Here is a 21980-nt window from a genome sequence, read left to right on the forward strand (position 1 = left end):
ATTAGCAGGTCACTGGTGGTACACAAAAGCAGATGTATACTTTGCTGTTGTGGACAACACTCGTTTTCATCTAGCCTCTATAAGTGTATTTATAAATGGTTGGAGCTAATACAGATTTGCTACACATTGGCAACTCTTAGGCCCCATACACACGACCAGTTTCCTCGGCAGAATTCAGCTTCCGACCGAGTTTCTGGCTGAATTCTGCCGAGAAACCCGGCCGTGTGTACACTTTCGGCCGAGGAAGCCGACGAGGACCTCGGCGAGGAAATAGAGAACATGTTCTCTATTTCCTCGTTGTTCTATGGGAGCTCTCGTCCCGCCGAGCTCCTCGGCGGCTTCAGGGCTGAACTGGCCGAGGAACTCGATGTGTTTGGCACGTCGAGTTCCTCGGCCGTGTGTACGAGGCCATAGTTTCACTAACATCGCCTACTATAAGTGATTGCAGGTTTGTAACAGTTGATCTCCATGGGCTAGCAGGACCTGCAACAATGCCCACAGTTGATCATGGGGGGGGGGGGGCATTCTTGGTTGATTGGACAATGAGGAATCCCCCATTACCTCTTTAGTTTATGGAAACTGTTATATGCATTGACACAGACTGTGTCCACAGAGTATACTGCTGAAACCCTAAATGGGGCTTCTAAGTAGTAAACCCCACTTTGTCATAAGCCACTGTTTCCTTCTCTTTGGAAATTATATATTTTGGAATAAGCTGATGCTTTCAATTGTTAATAAATACACATATGTATGTCAATACATACCATCACGTTATCCTTACTAGGTCAACATATCCCAGGATACTGTTGCTATAATAAATTACATTTATTTGGCTTCACAGACTTTTTTGACATCACAAACATGCACACACGTTTCAAGGTACCCAAGCAGATACATGCTTGTAACACTAATGAATGACAAACTTCTTCCCTGCAGTAGCAGGTTTCACTAGTTGCTCTTGGTTTCCTTTCATTCATCTCAATTGTTCATAAAATTACTGTTTGATCAATGATCAATCCATACCTCTTATCCCAACAACATAACATATAAAAATAATGCCAAAAAAAATCCCAAAAATGTATAGAAAACAAAGTGAATCACTGTAATTAAATAAAGACAGCTTTGTCAAAATAAATATCTGTAATAAAATAAAAGCAGCGTTGCCTGCTCCAGTCAGTAGTATCTACCTCCATGTCCATTTACAATGCCTTGGCAAAGGCATTGCTACCCAGCTTCACCGTTTCTAAGAAAACCTATGTAGCTGAAGGCTTTACCAACACAGGGGTGCCCCGTTGCACTGTATGTACTATATTTATGTCAGAAGCAAGCTTATTTAATGCTTTGCTATAGTCATATAGACTTCAGTAGCATCATGTTGGGTATAAGATCAGTCAATGATTCCTTCACAGAGAAGGCACCTGAAACCTTTCATAAATATCACCTGAGAATGTTCAGTTTGACCTGTTTCACCCATATGCCAGTGAGTCCCTAATCTGGATAACATTGCACGGGTCTGAGTGAAAATTCCAGCTCACCCCAATAAAACAGAAATGCATGCAAGACACACACACATCTAATAAATAAGAGGAGCTGGCTCAGGACCGGATCTGAGCCATCTTACAGTATAGATAAGAGCACACAGACATTAAGTTCTTAACTGCGGCCATGCACAGTCTAAGTCTTATTTATTAGGCACACTGAGGAATAAATGGATTGCTGTCAGTGCTGAGGCCTTTCATCTTCTTGGCGCTTCCACCACTGGGCAAGCTGACAAGGTCCAGGTAGAAATGTGACTTTAGAAAACGCCGATAGGAATCCTTCTCCATGAGGATGAAGATTTTGTGCTGGGCTTGGTCAAAACACGAGTTTGTTGGCTGAAGTATGCTTTTTGTTGTATCCTCTCGAGTAATTGAATCCAGATTCACCTAATAAACAAGATTATGCAAGGCTTATTATGTGATAAAGATAATGACAGTTATGACAATCCCACTCATTTTCTACTGATAAGGGACACTCTCTAACATATTATGTAATGATGTTCTGGGAAACCCAGCTGGATGTTTTGAACTGAGTAGCCAATTAACAACTTATATTTAGTTTGTGATCTACAAGCCTATGGGGAGCTCAGATGCATAAACAATTATTTTTAATCCCAGCAATAAACATAATGAAACAAATGATCAAGTAAGAATAGAGTTCTCAGAAGTCGTGATACCACTATAAATTAAAGTGGTTGTAAACCCTTACATATACCCATTGGAGTGACTGGCCTCAGGGGATGCACAGAGGTTAAAACAAATCATCCTACATAAGAAATGTCTTCTCATCTCTACATCCATGCAAAATGTCCAGAATTTATAAAGCTTGTCTGAGCTGTCAGGAAACAGGGGACGATAGGTTTATTGACGTAGGGGGCTTAGAGAAGTTTGAGGAGAAATGGTAGCGATGGGTAGACTACAAGCAGTCAATGAAATTTGTAGAAATTATGGGAGCATAACATAAGATAGCCTATTTCACGACCGATTCAATGTGAGAAAACAAAATTGTAATGGAGGTGGTAGGATAAGGAGGTGGGGGGTCAGGTTGGGGAGGGGGGGGGTTTGCGATCTATACTGTGTTTGGTGTCACTCAACTATGAATGTTAAAAATGAGAGGTGAAACTTGTTTATTGTAAAGATGTTTTACACGGAAAAATCTATAAAGAAATATAAAAAAAAAAAAGAAAAGGAGACGGAGAGTTAAAAAATTACAAACTGCAGAGCTCAGTGACGAGAGTTCTGAGAGCTGATTGGAGGGTAGGGACACACCCCCTTCACACAAAACACAGGAAGAGAGCTGTGGCTATCAATTGCAGGCTGTGTGCTGGAGATCCCTCCCCTGTCACCTATCTTCTTTTGGTGTCAACTAAACTTATCAAAAGTGACTTATGCAGATAGCAGAGGGCAGCAGACAGAAATTACACTCAGTGCTCTGGATTGAGACAAGTATTTACTATTGAAACATATGTTTTGTTCCTATTTGATGTCTGAGGTTTACAACCACTGCAAAAGACCATACTAGATTGCTAAGGAATGCAATAAAAGCTATTCTGAAACCCCAGTGATTTCCCTATAACTCTGAGAAAAATGTCTATCAGCTGTCATGGTCAGTATAAAATGCAACAAGGGATTCTTACTTCTCTGGAAGCCTCCACAGAAATGAAGTCCTCATAGATCTTTTGGGCTTTGCTTGTCAGCTTTGCTGTAGATTTGGTTTTCTTGTAATTCTCACATGCCAGCCAAAAGTCAAGGTTCTCTTCACTGTATTCAGACTGAAGAAATGATCTGAAAGCTACCACGCCACCTACAAAAAAAAAAAAAGGACAGTTCTTTAAATTACGTGAATTTAACCTAAATGTTCACAATAATGGTATGTCCCCAAATATCCAGCTAACCTAATGCGTGAAACTATATATAAATACACCAGAAGGGTTACAATTATAATATAAGTGACCATACACAAATTAACTAAATTAAAGATAGGTTTTAAAAGTTGTTAAAATTTACAGGGGGTCTTTTAAATTTTGCCCTACAGTATACATTCTAAAATAAATAAAGGAGACCTTATTAGCCTAACAGCGATTCTCAACATATGTCTAATTTCTGAGCATCTGTCTCATGTAATAGAGGTCAGCAGAGGGCGAGGACACTTGCGTATGGGAATGATGCTAAAGTATAGCTAAGAAGTCAATTAAAATCTCTTTTTTGTCTGGGGACCGGTAGCAGGACTTTGACTTGTATCACATCCAAACCAAGATCATTTTAAACCAGTGACCTTGGGTTGACGTCACTGGATCCTTTTGTAAACCTTGAAAATGCCTGACATTCTAGGGAAGTGCCTCTAGGACAGATGTATTTCTCACATCCCAGAGTTCTGGAAGACCCTAGCTGACTAAAGTCACGTATACACAGTTGTGGGCTAGCTTACGGAAAATTGGTGGTGGGAAACCATTTAGTAAAGGTTTCAATATAAAGTGCTTCTATGGGTGTGATACTGCTACAACTATCAAGGGAACTTGATGGCCAACAAACCATATTGAAAATGATGGTTCAAAATTACATAAATAGTTCATATTGATAAAGCATGGCACATTGTGTTGCATAAATATTTTATTGAAATATTTGACAGTTTCAGGCCTCGTACACACGACCGAGTTTCTCGGCAAAAACCAGCAAGAAGCTTGCTGGGTTTTTTTTTTTTGCCGAGGAAACCGGTCGTGTGTACACTTTTCGACGAGGAAACTGTAGAGGATCTCGTCGGACCAAAAAGAAAGCATGTCTTCTTTTTCCTCGACGGGAATGGGAAAATTTGGCTCGCCGAGATCCTCGGCGGCTTCACAAGGAACTCGATGAGCAAACCGATGTGTTTCGCCCGTCGAGTTCCTCGGACGTGTGTACGAGGCTTAAGATGTATTTTAACTTGTATGAGCCAAACACCCTGAAGTTAATCCTACACCCACACATGCATTGACATTTATTTTGCTTCCATTAGGTAAGTGAACTAATGTCCAAACTATGGTTATCATACGCATTGTCATTTTAGAGTTTAACATGTTATGAAATAGCACTCGGCTAGTTACCAATGAAACAATTTGTAATTTCAGGAAGGCACTTTTTGGGGTTAAAGGGATCTCCTTTATCAGGGCTAAAAGAGAAAATGAAATAAATAATTTTATTATAGGATATAATTGTATCTTTTAGCCCTGATAAAGGCCCCCTTGTAAACCCCCAAATACCTTGACTTTCTATTTTTTATAATTCAAAAACAATGAAACTTTATAAAAATCTAACACGTGGAATTCGGTGCTTTCCTTCATACGTTTCCAGTCTTTCTGGCATATGAGCGAAAGACGATCCCTAACTCAGATGACACGTAGTCCCTAACATTACTAAAGATCCAGGGCTCCTAAAACCTACCCCTTGTGTAATTTATCATTTTGTCATTTTGCTCTAAAGCTACCAATCTGATCCAAAGTTTTATGCCTCATGTTGTCAAGGGTTGGTGCAGGGACAGGACAAGAGGGGGGCAGGAGGGGAGGCTCCCCTGGGCACTGTGGTATCATGTGAGGTGGGAGGGTTCCATGAGAAAATTTAGGGGGGTTTTATGTTGGAAGGGGGTATTTTGTGATTTAGGGGGGTCTGTGTTGGGGGGGTGGGGAAGAGGATTTGTGCTAGAAGAGGAGATATGTAAAATATTGAAGGGGGGGTGCATGTAATTGTGCTCGGATTTGATTTTTGTTTGGGTGGGGGGGGGGTTTGCTAGTAGATTGATGATTGTGGGGTATTTGTGTTAGATGGGAAAACATTTTTTTTGGGGGGGAGGGGGGTTAGTGGTAGGAGGGGGGATTGAGGGGTTTTGTTCTAGAAGAGGCGATATGGTGGAGAGTAGGGTGTAATTGTGCTAGGAGGGGGAGCATTTTAAAAAATAAATTGAGGGGGGGGCGTGTGATAGTAGGGAGGTATTTGTGCTAGGATTCAAAATGTGTTGGGGTGAGGAGGATTTGTGCTAGGAGGTGGGACTGAGAGGTTATATGGTATAGAGCGGGGGGTGGGCTGTAATTGTGCTAGGAGGGGACATTTTTTGGGGGTGGGGGTTAGGATTTGTGCTAGTAGGGAAGAATGGGGGTTGTGTGTGCTAGGAGGGAACATTTTGAAAGGGGAGGAGGGTTTGTGTTAGGAGGGGGGAATTGGGGGTTTTGTGCTAGAAGACGTAATATGGTAGCGAGTGGGAGTGGGGTGTAATTTTGCTTGGAGGGCAAAAAAATTTTTTTGGGGGGGGGGGGGGGGATTTGTGCTAGTAGGGATGTTGGGGGTATTTGTGCTAGGAGGGAAACATTTGAAGGGGGAGGAGGGTTTGTGTTAGGAGGGGGGATTCAGGGGTTTTGTGCTAGAAGACGTAATATGATAGAGAGTAGGAGTGGGGTGTAATTATGCTAGGAGGGAACATTTTTTTTGGGAATGTATGCTAGTAGGGGGGATTTGTGCTGGGAGAAGGAAATTTGGAACAGGGGAAGAGGATGTGTACTTAGAGGGGAAGTTTTAGAGGTAGAGGATTTGTGTAATGTTTTTTTTTTGGGAGGGGGCTGGTATTGATGCTGAGGGGATTTGAGGTATAGGGGGGCAAAGGTGTTTACTGGGAGGGTAAATTTCAGGAGTGGGGTGAATGTTTACTGGAAGGAGTGGTAATTTATGCTTAGGGGGTAATCAAAGCCCTTGGGGAATTTTTGTTGACACATATTGCTCATGCATCTTGGGGGGGGGGGGCACAGTTTGGCATGCTCGCCCTGGGCTCTAGATGAACTGGGTTGGTGTACATTGAGTTGGCAGCTAAAGGATAATACCATTTTTATTTCCATATCAGTTGTGTGTGGCATTGTTGAGACAACTGACAAAACGTGTAGCCCTGCTCTTTTCCAATCCTCTCAAACTCACATTAACATGGGTGTCTTACTTACATTCACTGTTTAGGAGGGTTTCCAAGGATTCTGTCCATTTCTTCACTTCATCGTAAGTCAGCCTGAAAAACAAAACATAGACAGAAACGATTATTTCTTTGAACATTTGGGTTTGTCAATGATATTCCTTGAAATGTGTAAATGGACAAAGTTACTGAATTCATTTAAAAAACTGTGCATTAATATTCCTTACAGTAAAACACTACAGACCAGAGTCTGCTCTATTAAACTTCTAACATCTGATACTGTAAAAAATAGAAACTCATTAGCTAAAGCTGAACTCCAGACAGCTAAATACAAATATGAAATACATATAAGGGAGCTGTTTGCTTGCCTGATGATTTGTATTTCTGTCCATCTAGTTCTGACATTTACACAGCTCTGCCACAAAGCACAGTTCTGGATAAATCATCTCGTACAGACATCTCATAAAGGTACATTTCCAGCAAAGCGGTGCGAGGTAGTCTCACACTGCACAGCGCTGAAAAAAAAGTACTGCAGTACTTTTGTCAGCTCATTGTGCCCGCACACCTTGACCAGGGCCACTGACAGGGCAGTACCACCAGCCCTCCTGTACTGGGCCCGGGCACTATCAGTTCAAAAGGGGGGCCCAGGTACCTGCAGAGCAGGAGGGCTGGCTGTACTGTATGGTACTGCCACCATTCCTCTTCAGCCCCTCCTTGCAGCACTGCTTCTATTCCTCTTTATTATTCTGGCTATATTGCAGGGGGAAGGGTCCAAGCACATGTGCCCCTTCCATCTGCTGTCCGGGCCCCTTGTTTTCCCCTTTCCCCTGCAGCACTTTCGGCTTCCCTCCTCTCCTCTCCAGTTGGCAGCTACTAACACCGATTCACAACGTTGCGCGAGCCCTGCGTACGCAATTTACGTTGTTTACGTACGGCGGTTTTCGTGAAAGGCTGCCCCTGCTATTAGCAGGGGCAGCCCATGTTACGTATACCCGCCGTTCCCACGTCGCGAAATTTGAATTTTACGTACTTTGCGTAAGTGAATCGTGAATGGCGCTGGACGCCATTCACGTTCACTTTGAAGCAAATGACGTTCTTGCGACGTCATTTGCCGCAATGCACGTCGGGAAAGTTTCCCGATGGAGCATGCGCTCTACAATCGGCGCGGGAACGCGCCTAATTTAAATGATTCCCGCCCCCTACGGGATCATTTAAATTGCGTGCTCTTGCGCCGGGCACTTTGCCGGCGCGCCCGCGCAATTTACGGAGCTTCTGCTCCGTGAATCAAGGGCAGCGGAGCAAATTTGCGGGGGCGCAGGGCAAAAACGTTGCCCTGCGCCTCCGTAAATAATGCGCAATTCTACCTGAATCCGGGCCAGTATTGTGAATCAGGCATGTAGGAGAAAAGGCATTTTGCCTTGTCCATGCGGTGGGACTGAGCTGGAATAGCTGCCCAATGCAGTCCAACGGGCATTTGGTGTAAACCAGCCCTAAGTCAAATTCAGATGCTTACGCTACTAGTATTAAAAAATAATAATTTAATGATGTATTAATGACTATAGAGCTGTAATAATGTGTGCCTTTTATATCAGTCTGGAGTTCAGCTTAATCAATCGTTTTTTGTTTTTCTCATACATGGTAAACCCAATATAAAATACTGTTCTGTATGGCATCTCTTATCAGAAAATAATGCTGAATTTATTGATCTAGTTAAATCAGACTAGGCCTTAAATGGAACCTATGTGGGAGAATGAATAACAGAGAATTTTGTATTGACTAGAATCATGTTCAACAGGCATTAGCAACAGCACAATAATAATTAACCTCAGCCTTTTAAATGAAGTTCCATTATGCTTAATTAAATCGTTCTTGCAGGATGCATATTGAAGATTTATTAGAGCTCCTTTTATTGTTGCTGTTTTTTTTTTTTTTTTAATACATATTTGGGGATTTTAAGCATGCCATAGAGATTTACATAACTCACCCTGCAGAATTAGTACTGTACCAGTGAGCCGTTGTTAGTCATTCTATGACTGTTAGCCTTTTGGCAAGTTTGGCTATATAATCTTGTACTTAGGAATTATCTCATTAGTCACCTGGGAGCGATGATTAGCAAACATCACAGCTTATTGTTTTTTTACTAAGATAGATCTTCCTATCCAGCCCTGAGATCACCATTAGCAATTAATCTACGAATGATTGGTAATTAGCGTGCAACATAAACAGACACAAAGGGGCAGAGCAGTCTTACCTCTGACAACCAGGTTTGTCTTTCTTCGTGCAGGAGCTATTATCGCAACTATCTGTTTTCTGCAGCAAAAAGCCAAGTCGATGCTTCATATCTTTGGCACTGTTGAAAAAAAATAGTCAGAATTGAATGTGAGCATTAAACTGATTTAAAGTGTTTGAAGAATTTCACACAAATCAATCAGCAGGGCTTTGCACCATTAATCTGTCTGGTTGCTGGGAAACACGACATGTTTTTCTCCTGCTAGTGACTTATTGGATATTTCAGTTTTTGGCTGAAGTTGATGAATGTTTCAGAGACTTGAGAGTGAAGATTCCCTGCTGGAGTTCAGAGTTTTATTTCACAATGCAACCTTTATGCTGCCAAGCAATGGAGTCTCAGGCCCCGTACACACGACTGAGTTTCTCGGCAGAATTCAGCCAGAAACTCGATCGGAGCCGTATTCTGCCGAGAAACCTGGCCGTGTGTACACTTTCGGCCGAGGAAACCGATGAGGATCTCGTCGGGCCAAATAGAGAACATGTTCTCTATTTCCTCGTTAGTCAACGGGGAAACTTGGCTCGCTGAGATCCTCGGCGGCTTCACAAGGAACTCGACGAGCAAAACGATGTGTTTTGCTCGTCGAGTTTCTCGGCCGTGTGTACGGGGCCTCATTCTTCTTGTTGGTACCTTGAGAGATAAAAAATATCTATTGGTTTGTTAGGCCTACTGGTCTCCACCAACGCCTTAAGCTAGGGTGACCACGTGTCCCGGATTGCCCGGGACAGTACCGCATTTTGTATGTCTGTCCCGGGCACCTTCATTCCAGGACAATACAGTGTCCCGGAATGAAGCGGACGCAGCCACATTACTGCTTTATTCACTGACAGTACTTGTCCTGGACGGGAATGCCTGGAGGAGAACAATCCCGCCCCCTACTTGTGATTGGAGAAATCATAAACCCGCCTCTTGTGTCCAATCACTGTGCCGTGATTCGTTACAGCAGAAGCTGATTTTTGGGAAGGGAGGGTGTCCCTAAATGGTATTTTGGAAATGTGGTCACCCTACCTTAAGCTGGTCATGCAGGCCCTCTCTCTCCAGAATTAGCCCAAATTCGAACAATGTATGGCCCACTGAAGTCCGGGGTGGACCAGACAGTCAAAAAAGACAGCAGATTATTTTTCCTCTCAAAGTGCCAACAAGAAGAGCAGCCAGCGGCAACAGCCCAGGAGGGCGGATTCATCCATCCATGCTGTATAATGTATGACCAACTTTACCCTTTAAAAAATGTATTCATGAATCTCTATAAAAATATGGTGCCTGCCAACATAAGTGAATGTTGGCCTGAACAGCAGATTTATAGTTGGTTTAGGGCAGGGATCTTCAAACTACGGCCCTCCAGCTGTTGCGGAACTACAAGTCCCATGAGGCAGTGTAAAACTCTGACATTCACAGACATGACTAGGCATGATGGGAATTGTAATTCCTGAACAACTGGAGGGCCCCATAGTTTGAGGACCCCTGGTTTAGGGAATGTTTCCATTGTTTAACCACTAGCTTACCGCCCACTGTCAAATGACGGCGGGACGATAAGCCTCTCGTTCTGGGACGACTTCAATTTAAACCAACCTGATAAAAAAGAGCTGTATTAAAACAATATTTGTTTAGTGTTACAGTTTATTATCTTTTTTATGATCTTTAGAGTGTAGCCACAACCTGAGTAGAAAAGTATGTCCCTTGCCAGCATACTGTAAGGGCGCATTCACACGGGCGGCCCGTTCAGGTCCGCCTGCCAGTTTTTTAGGTGGACCTGAACGGGCGCTCCATGCTCTTCTATGGAGCCGCGGATGTCAGCGGTGACATGCCCGCTGACGTCCGGATCAATGGAGCGATCCCCGCTGAGCAAGCGGAGGTTCACGGGGTGGATCATTACTGATCCGCCCTGTGTGAAAGGGGCCTAAAGAAGGATCCTTGTTTCTATGAAAAAGCAATGGTTTCTCTCCAGAGGTCTGACATGCCACCTGCTAAGTTAGAGTTAGAGCTTTTCAATCGACAGAGGGGCATGAGCTTTACTAATTGTTGAGCTATGAGCTGACTCTATAGGGGATGCGTAGGACCTCTACAGAGACCATTGATACCACACAGAGGGCAAGGTTCTCAGTCTGCATCAGATGGCAAGTGACAGGCTTTTCTACCGTACTCTGCTAAAGAAAATGAACTGTAGCACTTTTTGTTTAGATTCACCAGGAATGTATTTAGCTCATTTAAATTGAAAGTTCAGTTTGGGGGTTAACTTAGTTTGTATGCTTTAGTAGGCTTACCGATTTTTATGTTTCGGACCAAGGAATTCTACCAATAATGGTGTAGTATGAGGGACTAGCTATGATATAAATAGACTGCTCTGATAGGGGTAGCACAGTGGCTTGGTAGTTAGCCCTTGCAGCACTGGGGTACTCGGCGTGAATTCTGGCTAGGACCCTTACTGCATGGAGTTTGCATGTTTTACCTATGCTTTCATGGGTTTCCTCCCACACTCATGCTGGTAAGTCAATTGGATCCTGTCTTAATTGGCCCTAGCATGTGTGTGCGTGTACATGTGCATATTATAGAGACTTTAGACTGTAAATTCCCTGAAGGAAGGGGCCGATGTGAAAGTATAATATGTAAGTGCTGCATACATTGTCTGTGCAATATGAATTGCCTTTAAAGGAGAAGTACAGCCAAAGCTTGTTTTTTTTACACTCATGTGTCAGCAGACAGTGGGCTGAAGTCCGTTGTCTGCTGACATCACAGAGCTGGTCCAGGCTCGGGCAAGATTGCGACACTGGAGTCAGGAACTGCTAAAATGCCTGGACCGGCACCCAGCTCAGCCTCTCAGCGAGCTGCTGAGAGCCTATGCTGGTTGCTTCCGCCCCCCCTACCGCCCTGAACAACCATGAGTAAGGGGAGGGGGCAGAGCAGGGAGCAGTCACTGACAGTCACCAGCTCTCTGCTCGGGGAGCTGCTAGAACCGAGCAATCTGCAGTGTTCGATCACTCGGTTCTTTTTTTTTTTTTTTTTAACAGAAAGATGTTTTTATTAACAAAACAGCATTACAAGATATGCATTAGTCGACAATCAGATTTGCAGAGAAACGGTGACAGTCAGAAACAAGCAATTTCAGCGTTTGCAGATTATAAAACAAAGGAAAATCAAAAAAAGGGGAAATAATAAAAGTAAAGTAAACAAACGAGGTGCAAGTTCATAGCTCTCCCACCCCAGCACACCCCAACCGTAAACTGCCAGGCGCAGACCCAACCGGAGTCCTCCTCAGAGTACACTAGGGCAAATGACCGTCGCCCCTGCGCCAAATCCTCATATATCCAACCAGAACGTGTAAATAACTCAGCAGCCGATCGAAGTAGGTGGCGCCCCGGGAGAGAGGGGAGGGGCAACGGCCCCCATGCCGGGCGGGGGGGGGGGGAGTCCATCTCTAGTCCCCCGGCCCCCCACCCCCGCGATCGCTCGGTTCTTAGTGTTGGAGCCAGCAGGGGCACAGATGCAACATCAGAATGATGCTTCATCCACATAGGTAAGTATAAATCTGTAAAAACCCCATACTTCTCTTTTAATGATAACATGTTCTTACTCGCTAGGCTTTAGAAAGCCTGCCCAACTACTTTAACCGAAATGAAATTGCTCACTGAAGTGTAAAATACCGTGCAAACTGTAGTGAGGCAGAAGTGATTATTTTTATCTGTTCTATGTGCAGAAAAAGCTGACTGATTCATCTATTTATGATATAAATACAGCATAAGCTTTGCACTCTATTACACTTGCATGCAAATGTGTGTCACAATAACCTGCCACTACCCCATGTAATATGAACACCTTGACTACCACCAACGCTGTAATTAAAGGCCATGCATTTAGAGTGTCTTTCATAATATCAAGATAATAGCCAATGTTCCAGCACGTATTTCTCGTAGTCTTTCTGCATTATTCATCTCTACTTGACATACAAGACAATAACAAAGACAGGTGTGTGCACGGCTAAACTTTGAGTGAGAAGCAATCTTGGCAACTACAGTGTTTGTTACCTAACTTTGCCGAAGTTGGTAGAACAACAATGTGCTTGTATTGGACTCCTTCTACGCTAGCAGCTCTTGCAGCTGAATTAATAAGAGTTGCTGATTTAGAAAAAGACAGATATTAGATGATGGCCAGTTGTGCATGCACAATCTGGACACAGCACTATCATGGGGAGTTTGCGTTGAATATTAAAAATGCAGTAAAGATTTGCTTTAACTTGGTGCAATACTAGGTTTTGTAAAGGTAAAGAGATGACAGATAACATTAGGCGACCTATAGGAAGGGTTGGGAGTAGTGATGGGCTGATGCCAGTAGTGTATTAAGGTTTTGTGCTGCCCTAGGCCTGACTAAACTCATGCACCCCCTAATTTAAATATGGCCCACCCCTTCCTGTCAATGCCACACCCCTTTATGTTTAAGACCCACCCTGAAATTTTCGAGTGGAGACACTAGTTCAATGAATTCCCTTAATTTGCATAGATTTCCTCTCACTTCCTGTTTGGCTATGGGGCATGAAGTGAAGGGAAATCTCTGCAATGGGACAGGGATGGTAAAAAATAAACTGCCAGGGGCTGTAACCTTCCCTTACTCAATCCAAAATGAAAACAAAAAGTGTTGCCTATAGTTCTACTTTAAGCACAAATTTCTGATAATTCTATGGAGAGGACTAAGAAGATATAACCATGCCAATGGTGCAGCAGAAAACACAGCACAGTGAGGAAGGTTTGTTGTCCAGGATGATAGGACAGTCAAAATTAGAAGTGCCCCCCCCCCCCCCAGATTTGTGGAATGCCGGCCGCCCGCATACCGGAAGCAGTGCAGCTGCTTTATGGGGGCACTAGACTAATTTGCCTGTCAGACCAGTCCGCCCCATAAGACTGGCACTACACTAACAGTGTAGAGCAAGCCCCCTGCAAAGTGCTGCCCTAGGCCTGGGCCTTGTTGTCCTAGGCCAGGATACAGCATTGGCTGAAGCTCAGGATGAACACAGTTGGCCCAAACCCATGGGAAACTGTCAAATGTTAGTAGTCTAGCAGCACCAATCAGCTGCAGCCAGGGAATTCCCAACTCGTAACAAAGGGTCGAAAATGATTGACTACATCAAGCCAAACTTTAGATCATCACTAGTTGGGAAGTTTGTGGTGGGTATAGCGGAGATCAACTTTAAGGACTGCACAATTTTCTAACTAAAAATAACTTGAGGTAGGGCAGGAAGATAGCCAACCCAGCAGAAATATAAATGACCAAATACCTTCTATAACATTATACAGACACTTGAAATCCCAATCATATGAAATGTTCATAGTTTGCTTGGTGCCTGGTGGGATTGGTTAACTCATGGATCTTCAGAGATAACCGTGCAGGGCTGAAGCCATCAAGCAAAACATGAGCTTTCAGCATTAGTCAAAGGACACCTCAAAATCCAGTATAAGCAGGGGCGTTTGAAGATATTAGGGGGCCCCAAGCAAAAAAAAAAAAAAATCACTTTTCTAGTTGAGAAGAGGGGGGGGTTGTTTTTGTCGGCTTACCTCTATCCTGGTGTCCGCACAGGGGCCCAAGCAGGGAGAGCCCTTGCCGCACTGCTGCTTCCTCCTGCAGTCCAGTACAGGGCATTCAGTTTGCTGTTCCCGGGGCCGGACTGAGAGGAAGTGAACACACAGTGTGTGCACTTCCTGTCAGTCCGGCCTGGAACAGAAACCTGATTCTCCTGTACCGCGCGGTTATGGTACACGGCTGACCGGACTGCAGGAAGCAGCGGTGCGGCAAGGGCCCTCCCTGCTGGGGCCTCTTGGCTAGCTCGGGGCCCCTGGCCAGCTCGGGGGCCCCAGGCAATTGCTTGGTTTGCCTGTCGGGTTCCGACGGGCCTGAGTATAAGTATAATGAATCCTATATACAGTAAAACCTTGGTTTGCGAGGATAATTTGTTCCAGAAACATGCTTGTAATCCAAAGCACTTGTATATCAAAGCATTTTTTTTTACAAGGTATAAAAGAGAAGAGAGGCTCCTCTAAGTGTAGCAATAAGTTGCTAAATGTTGTACCTTCAATAAATGTAACCATATTGTTACACTTAGAGGCTCCTCTCTTCTTTTTTATACTCAGTTGTGACGTGACGCTACTCTTATATCAAGACATTGCTTGTATATCAAGGCAACATTTATTAAAACATTTTGCTTGTCATGCAAAACGCTCTCAAACCAAGTTACTCTCAAACCAAGGTTTTACTGTACTGAGCTGACAATTTATCTGTCAGGCCCAACAATATCGGGTTTGTCTAAAAGTAGGAACTGCACTTTAAAAATAGGTTTTCATAAAGGAAATGACACGTTGCCTATTTCCTAGCCTCAGAGGTTAAGATAATATGTATTGTATATTGATATCAAATAGTAACTATATCCTTGTAATCATAACGTGTTGCGGCTGAAGAATAACCAACAATTAGGCAGTCACGTAATACTGGACTTTTCTTGTCACATACAACTACACAATATATCATTGTCTGTTGTAACACCCAACAGCACATCATTTATTATTTTACAGCAGCAACAAATATGTCGGCACGTAGTAGCAATTAAATCCGTTTCCATGTGTTTATACATGCACATCTTACCAGGTAATAATACCCTGTCACACAATGACACTGACCATTAGCTATGATCCATTATGTGATAGTCATATATAAATCAGATCTCATCTGAAATCCCGCAGTGATATGGGCCAGACATGACCCTGCGGACACAAGAGGCCCATAATCGAATAAACTCTATCTAATATCTCATGCATCTAGAGAAGGATATATGTTATGCAGAGGAGATAGTAGGATAGTCTGAATGTCTATTAGATAGTGGATGTGCTATTTAAACCACAACTGGAGAGAAAAGTATAGATTGTGTCCCTAGAAACTACATAGATGCTTTTCCCACCTTATAATATGGTAAAAGCAATATAATTAGGTTGGTTTCTATGGACACTGCTTTCCTGTATTCCTTCTGTATGTTAACCCTTTGAATCTACGGATTCACATTGCCAACAATGGTCTCATTCAATAAAGAGCACTATTTTCTTCCTTGATCAGATCTCCAGCCAAAACATACCTCTGATTTTGGATAGAGTAGTGATTGGCGGGGTGGATTTGATTTAAATTAAGTCGATTTAAATCACGATTTAAATCACTATCAAAAAGACTTGATTTAGATCATAGGGCCAGATCCACAAACGAGATACGACGGCGTATCTACTGATACGCCGTCGTATCTCTGTTTCTAACTATGCGACTGATTCATAGAATCAGTTACGCATAGCTAGCCCTAAGATCCGACAGGTGTAATTGAATTACACTGTCGGATCTTAAGGATGCAATTCTAGGCCGGCCGCTAGGCGGCGAGGCCATTGCGGCCGGCGTAGAATATGCAAATGAAGACTTACGGCGATCCCCGAAAGTCCCGAACGGCCCGTCGATCTAAATCTACGTAGTTTCCGTCAGGGTTACGCCGCGTAAAACTAGGGCTGAGCCCTAGTTCTCTTAAGCCATGTTAAGTATGGCCGTCGTTCCCGCGTCGAAATTTAAACATCAACGTCGTTTGCGTAAGACGTCCGTGAATGGCGCTGGACGCCATTTACGTTAACGTCTAAGCAAATGACGTTGGTGCGACGTCAGTTAGCGCAATGCACGTCGGGTAATTTACCCGACGGAGAATGCGCAGTATGTCCGGCGCGGGAGCGCGCCTAATTTAAATGGGACTCGCCCCATTCGATTGGGCCCGCCTTGCGCCGAACGGATTTAAGTTACACCGCTCCAAATTTCCAGGTAAGTGCTTTGTGGATCGGGCACTAACTTGGAAAAATTGCGGCGGTGTAACTTAAATCGGGAAAGTTAAGTTGCGCCCGGGCTACGTGGATCTGGCCCATAATTTTTAAAGAGCAACTGTCATCTCTTTAACGCAGCGGCTCCTCCCCTCGCCAACAGTCCTATTCACTTTTAATGGGACGGCTGGTGATGCAGCAGTGACACAACAAGGTGAGGGACATGGCGGCAGCAGGTGAGTGGATGCCCGCTAACAGGCACTGCCATGATGGATCTGAAATGAAAGGTGCTCTTTAAATGTAAGGACTCGTTCTTGCTGGTAGAATATTTAATATTTGCAAATAAAAATGAAGGTTTCCTATTTAGAATAATAAGCTGTCAGGTTAGTAAAACAGCAATATCAGAACCAATTTTAGGTTAATAGGTTACCCACACATAATTTAGAACTAATTATATTATTTTATTACATTAAAATAATAACATTGCCACTGCATGTTATCTCTGCTTGCAGAGCTTGGATTCAATGAATGAGTTTACCAAAATTAAAAAAAAAATTGCAGAATATACAGCCTCATGCTGAATAACTAAGCTCCATTCAATGCGTAATAAACTGTGGGCCAGATTCACAAAAGAGATACGGCGGCGTATCTCTGAGATACGATTGTCGTATCTATGCGCCTGATTCATAGAATCAGGTTACGCATAGATAGCCCTAAGATCCGACAGGTGTAAGGGACTTACACCGTCGGATCTTAGGCTGCAATTCTAGGCCGGCCGCTAGGTGGCGATTCCATTGCGGTCGGCGTAGAATATGCAAATGACTAGTTACGCCGATTCACGAACGTCCGCTTTGCCCGTCGCTCTAAATTTACGTTGTTTCCGTAGAGATACGTCGCGTAAAACTAAAGCTGCCCTCTAGGTGGTCTAGCCAATGTTAAGTATGGCTGTCGTTCCCGCGTCGAAATTTGAAATTTCACGTCGTTTGCGTAAGTCGTCCGTGAATGGCGCTGGACGCCATTTACGTTAATGTCAACCTTAGATTGATGCTCATTTTGTCTAGGGGAATCGGGTAGTTTTTTTTAATTCAAAGCAGTACTTACCGTTTTAGAAAGCGATCTTCTCCGCCACTTGACGACTGGGCGTTCCTATTTGATTGACAGTCTTCTGACAGGCTTCCGACGGTCGCATCTATCGCGTCACGATTTTCCGAAAGTAGCCCAACGTCGGTGCGCAGGCGCCGTATAGAGCCGCACCGACGTTCGGCTTCTTTCGGCTACTCGTGACGCGATGTATGCGACCGTCGGAAGCCTGTCGGAAGCCTGTCAATCAAATAGGAACGCCCAGTCCCGAAGACCATACCCGGAAACGGCGGAGAAGATCGCTCTCTAAAACCGTAAGTACTGCTTCGATTTTTAAAAAACTACCCGATTCCCCTTGACAAAATGAGCCTCAATCTAAGGTTAAAAAAAAAAATTTGGGTGAACTCCCGCTTTAAGGGACTTGTGTTTTCACAACAGGCAAGTGCCATGGTTGCCTACCCCTGAATATCTGTTATTAAAGAAGGTCACCAGTGTTGACGTGCCATCTAGTTTATTCCATAGCTGTGCTTTCTACTGCCTGATCATCTTAACCATGACCACTGTGCCTCTGCTCTCTGATCCCTGCACATTTCCTCTTTAAATCCGCTCATCCATGGCGTAACAAGTGCAATTCTGCTATTCATCATACTACATCCCTCAGACACTGGATTCCAGGCATGCAGAGCTGGAGCAAGCTTCTCAAATATTAACCAGAGATCCCCCTGTGAGAACATTCTTCACTGACAGGCCTAATGTTTATCCATAATATGTACACTAGCACTTATTAACTATTATTTAGTTGGACGCATAATCAAGCATTAGTATTTTATTTATAATCTAGCTTCAATAAAGCATCAAAAAAGTATTTTTAAGAATTAAGGCCCAGATTCACTAAAGAGATACGTCGGCATATCTCCTGATACGCCGTCGTATCTCTGTTTTAGGGTCCTCCTAACTATGCGACTGATTCATAGAATCGGTTACGCATAGATAGCCCTAAGATCCGACAGGTGTAATTGTTTTACACTGTCGGATCTTAGGATGCAGTACTGCAGCCGCCGCTGGGGGGAGTTTGCGTCGTAAATCAGCGTCGGGTATGCAAATTAGGAGTTACGGCGATCCACAGCGGTTTTTCGCGTTCGCTACGTCGCTGCTAGTCTAGTTTCCCGTCGCAAAGTTAGTCGTCGTTTTAGGTGCCCTAACTTTACACAGCACACGTATGTGCTGTATAAAGTATGGCCGTCGTTCCCGCGTCGAAATTAAAAAAAATGTCCTTCTTGCGTAAGACGTCCGGGAATACGGAAGTACGCTACGCATGTCGCCGTTCGAAAAAATGACGTCACTTCGCGCAAAGCACGGCGGGAAATTCAAAAGAGAGCATGCGCAGTAGGTCCGGCGCGGGAGCGCGCCTAATTTAAATGGCACAAGCCCCTTTGAATTACGCAGGCTTACGCCGGAGGCCGCCGGCGTAAGTTTTCACGCAAGTGCTTGGTGAATCAGGCACTTGCGCTAAAAACTTGTGGCGGTGTAACGTATGCACGATACGTTATCCTGCCGCGATTCTATGTGAATCTGGCCCTAAGTTTTCTTATTTTAAATGTAAAAAATCTACTACATATGGTGCAAAAACTTTTTTAAATTCATGTATCCCTTAGCTGCAGCTTTGAAATCATGCGACTTCAAGACCGCACATCAATGCGATTTGCACTGCCGATTTCATTACGGCTTGCGACTTCATACAACACAAGTCTATTCAAGTCACAATAAAAACCAACAAAAAGTAGTGCAGGGACCTTTTTCAAATTTGCATCATGAGTCGAGGCAATTTGAACGGTTCCATTGCCAACAATGGGATGTGACCCGTCATGCAATTTGGAACTGTTAAAGTGCATCACAAATCGCATTGGTGTGAACAGGGGTGAAATGAGAGATCTGCAATGGAAAATCAGCTGAGGTTTCTTCCTTAAATGCCATAACATTTCTGCAGAGAGTGGCCTATTGATTGTATTTGTATTCATATAGCCCTAGGTGACTAACCTGCAGTAGAAAAACGGCAGAGGCTTCTTATTTAAATCCCCAACATTTTTGCAGAGAATGACCTATTGATTGTATAAAGATGAACCTCTGGCTAGTGCGCTGTGCCTGGAAGCTGCAAATACTCATTCCATGTTTCAGCAGAGTGAATCTGTATCTACTTCTTATGTTAAATTGGACACTGAGACTTTCTGAAAAATATATATACAGTAAAACCTTGGATTGCAAGAATAATTTGTTCTGTAATCCAAAGCACTTGTATATCAAAGCAAATTTCCCCATAAGAAATAATGGAAACTCAGATGATTTTTTCCGCAACCATTTATTCATAGGTCCTTCAGTCCATATAAAAAGATTATAGCAATGTGATAGGTTGTGAAACCATAAAATGTCCATCCACAAATGGAATCCTTTACAAGGGGATTAGAAGCAAAATCCAGCAGGAGCTACAGAGTATAAAAGAGAAGAGAGGTGCCTCATGTTCCTAAATGTTGTGCCTTCATTAACCACTTAAGCCCCGTACCATATTGCTGGTCAAAGACCAGAGCACTTTTTGCGATTCGGCACTGCGTCGCTTTAACTGACAATTGCGCGGTCGTGCGACGTGGCTCTCAAACAAAATTGGCGTCCTTTTTCCCCCACAAATAGAGCTTTCTTTTGGTGGTATTTGATCACCTCTGCGGTTTTTAGTTTTTGCGCTATAAACAAAAATAGAGCGACAATTTTGAAAATAAATTATATTTTTTGCTTTTTACCATAATAAATATCCCCCAAAAATATATAAAAAAAATAAATTTTCCTCAGTTTAGGCCGATACGTATTCTTCTACATATTTTTCGTTAAAAAAAAATCGCAATAAGCGTTTATTGATTGGTTTGTGCAAAAGTTATAGCGTCTACAAAATAAGGGGTAGTTTTATGGCATTTTTATTAATATTTTTTTTTTTAACTAGTAATGGCGGCGATCAGCGATTTTTTTTCGGCACTGCGACATTATGGAGGACACTTCGGACACTTTTGACACATTTTTGGGACCGTTGGCATTTTTATAGCGATCTGTACTATAAAAATGCATTGATTACTATAAAAATGCCACTGGCAGGGAAGGGGTTAACACTAGGGGGCGGGGAAGGGGTTAAGTATGTTCCCTGGGTGTGTTCTAACTGTAGGGGGGGTCGGACTCACTAGGGGAAATGACTGATCGCTGTTCATACATTGTATGAACAGACGGTCAGGCATTTCTCCCCCTGACAGGACCGGGAGCTGTGTTTACACACACAGCTCTCGGTTCTCGCTCTGTAACGAGCAATCATGGGTGCCCGGCGGTGATCGCACCCGCCGGGCACACGCGTCGGGATCAGAGCTTCACAAGGTGACGTAGAGCTATGGGCTCTCACGCAGGGGAGCCAACCTGCCGCCGGCGGCTGGTCGGCAAGTAGTTAAATGTAACCATATTGCTACACTTAGAGATGCCTCTCTTCTCTTTTATACTCAATTGTGACATGACGCTACTCTTATATCAAGACATCACTTGTATATCAAGTCAAAATGTATTTAAAAACTTGTCTTGCAAAACGCTCTCAAACCAAGTTACTCTCAAACCAAGGTTTTACTGTAATATGTCAATCTGCTGAATTACTCTAGCCCTGGTGCCATTTCATTTGTGTGTTGTGGATAATTTCTGTAAATTGGTCAACCAATTAAACCTTATAATTAATTATGTTAAATTATACAATTGGTTTGGTTCCCAATAGTTTAGCGATGTAAAATTCCCAGTTTTGACAAGAGCAATTAAAAAGTATTTTTTGGAGTTTTTAAGATAATGGGAATTTTAAGAACGTGTTTCCATGCTTATAGCAGTACAATCCAGATGTTGTATGATTTCAGCGGTGTTAAATGTTTTTTTAGCAAATCCAATACAATTGTAATAAAAAAGATCCGATAATCATTAGGGAATCGGTCATATAACTGCAATTACATTCTGAGCAGTTATGAGAACATGAAGGAAACCCCATATATTTCTTGGATACAGGGGCACAGAATAATCTAATAGTGGCAGCTTTTTATTAGTAATAAAATTTATTTTAGACATTCTAAAAGACACTAAAATATTAATAAAAAGTTACAACTACCATTATTGTTACATTACTTTTTAAACAAAAAGAAAAGAAACTGGATTATGCCATGAACAAAAGAAATAGCCAAATTATTTACAAACAAACAAAACAAACAAAATATTTTACTAAGATGACTTCATAAAGTTCAATTATCTTATCTCCTTTATCATTACATATCATTTGTCAGTTC

General features: G+C 43.0%; 1 protein-coding gene across 1 annotated transcript in view; it reads right to left on the minus strand.

Annotated features, from left to right (window-relative positions):
• Window positions 1–419: 419 nt before the first annotated feature.
• The window catches only part of RGS4 (regulator of G protein signaling 4), a 25626-nt gene continuing 4065 nt past the window's right edge, over window positions 420–21980 (minus strand). The window contains exons 2-5 of the mRNA XM_040360169.1: window positions 8711–8809; window positions 6494–6555; window positions 3176–3342; window positions 420–1925 (exon numbers count right to left, since the gene is read on the minus strand). Of these exons, the coding sequence (XP_040216103.1) occupies window positions 1689–1925; window positions 3176–3342; window positions 6494–6555; window positions 8711–8809 (565 nt within the window). The 3' untranslated portion in view covers window positions 420–1688. The remainder of the gene's footprint in view (window positions 1926–3175; window positions 3343–6493; window positions 6556–8710; window positions 8810–21980) is intronic.

This window comes from Rana temporaria, chromosome 7 (assembly GCF_905171775.1).
Source record: "Rana temporaria chromosome 7, aRanTem1.1, whole genome shotgun sequence".
NCBI classification, from domain to species: Eukaryota; Metazoa; Chordata; class Amphibia; order Anura; family Ranidae; genus Rana; species Rana temporaria.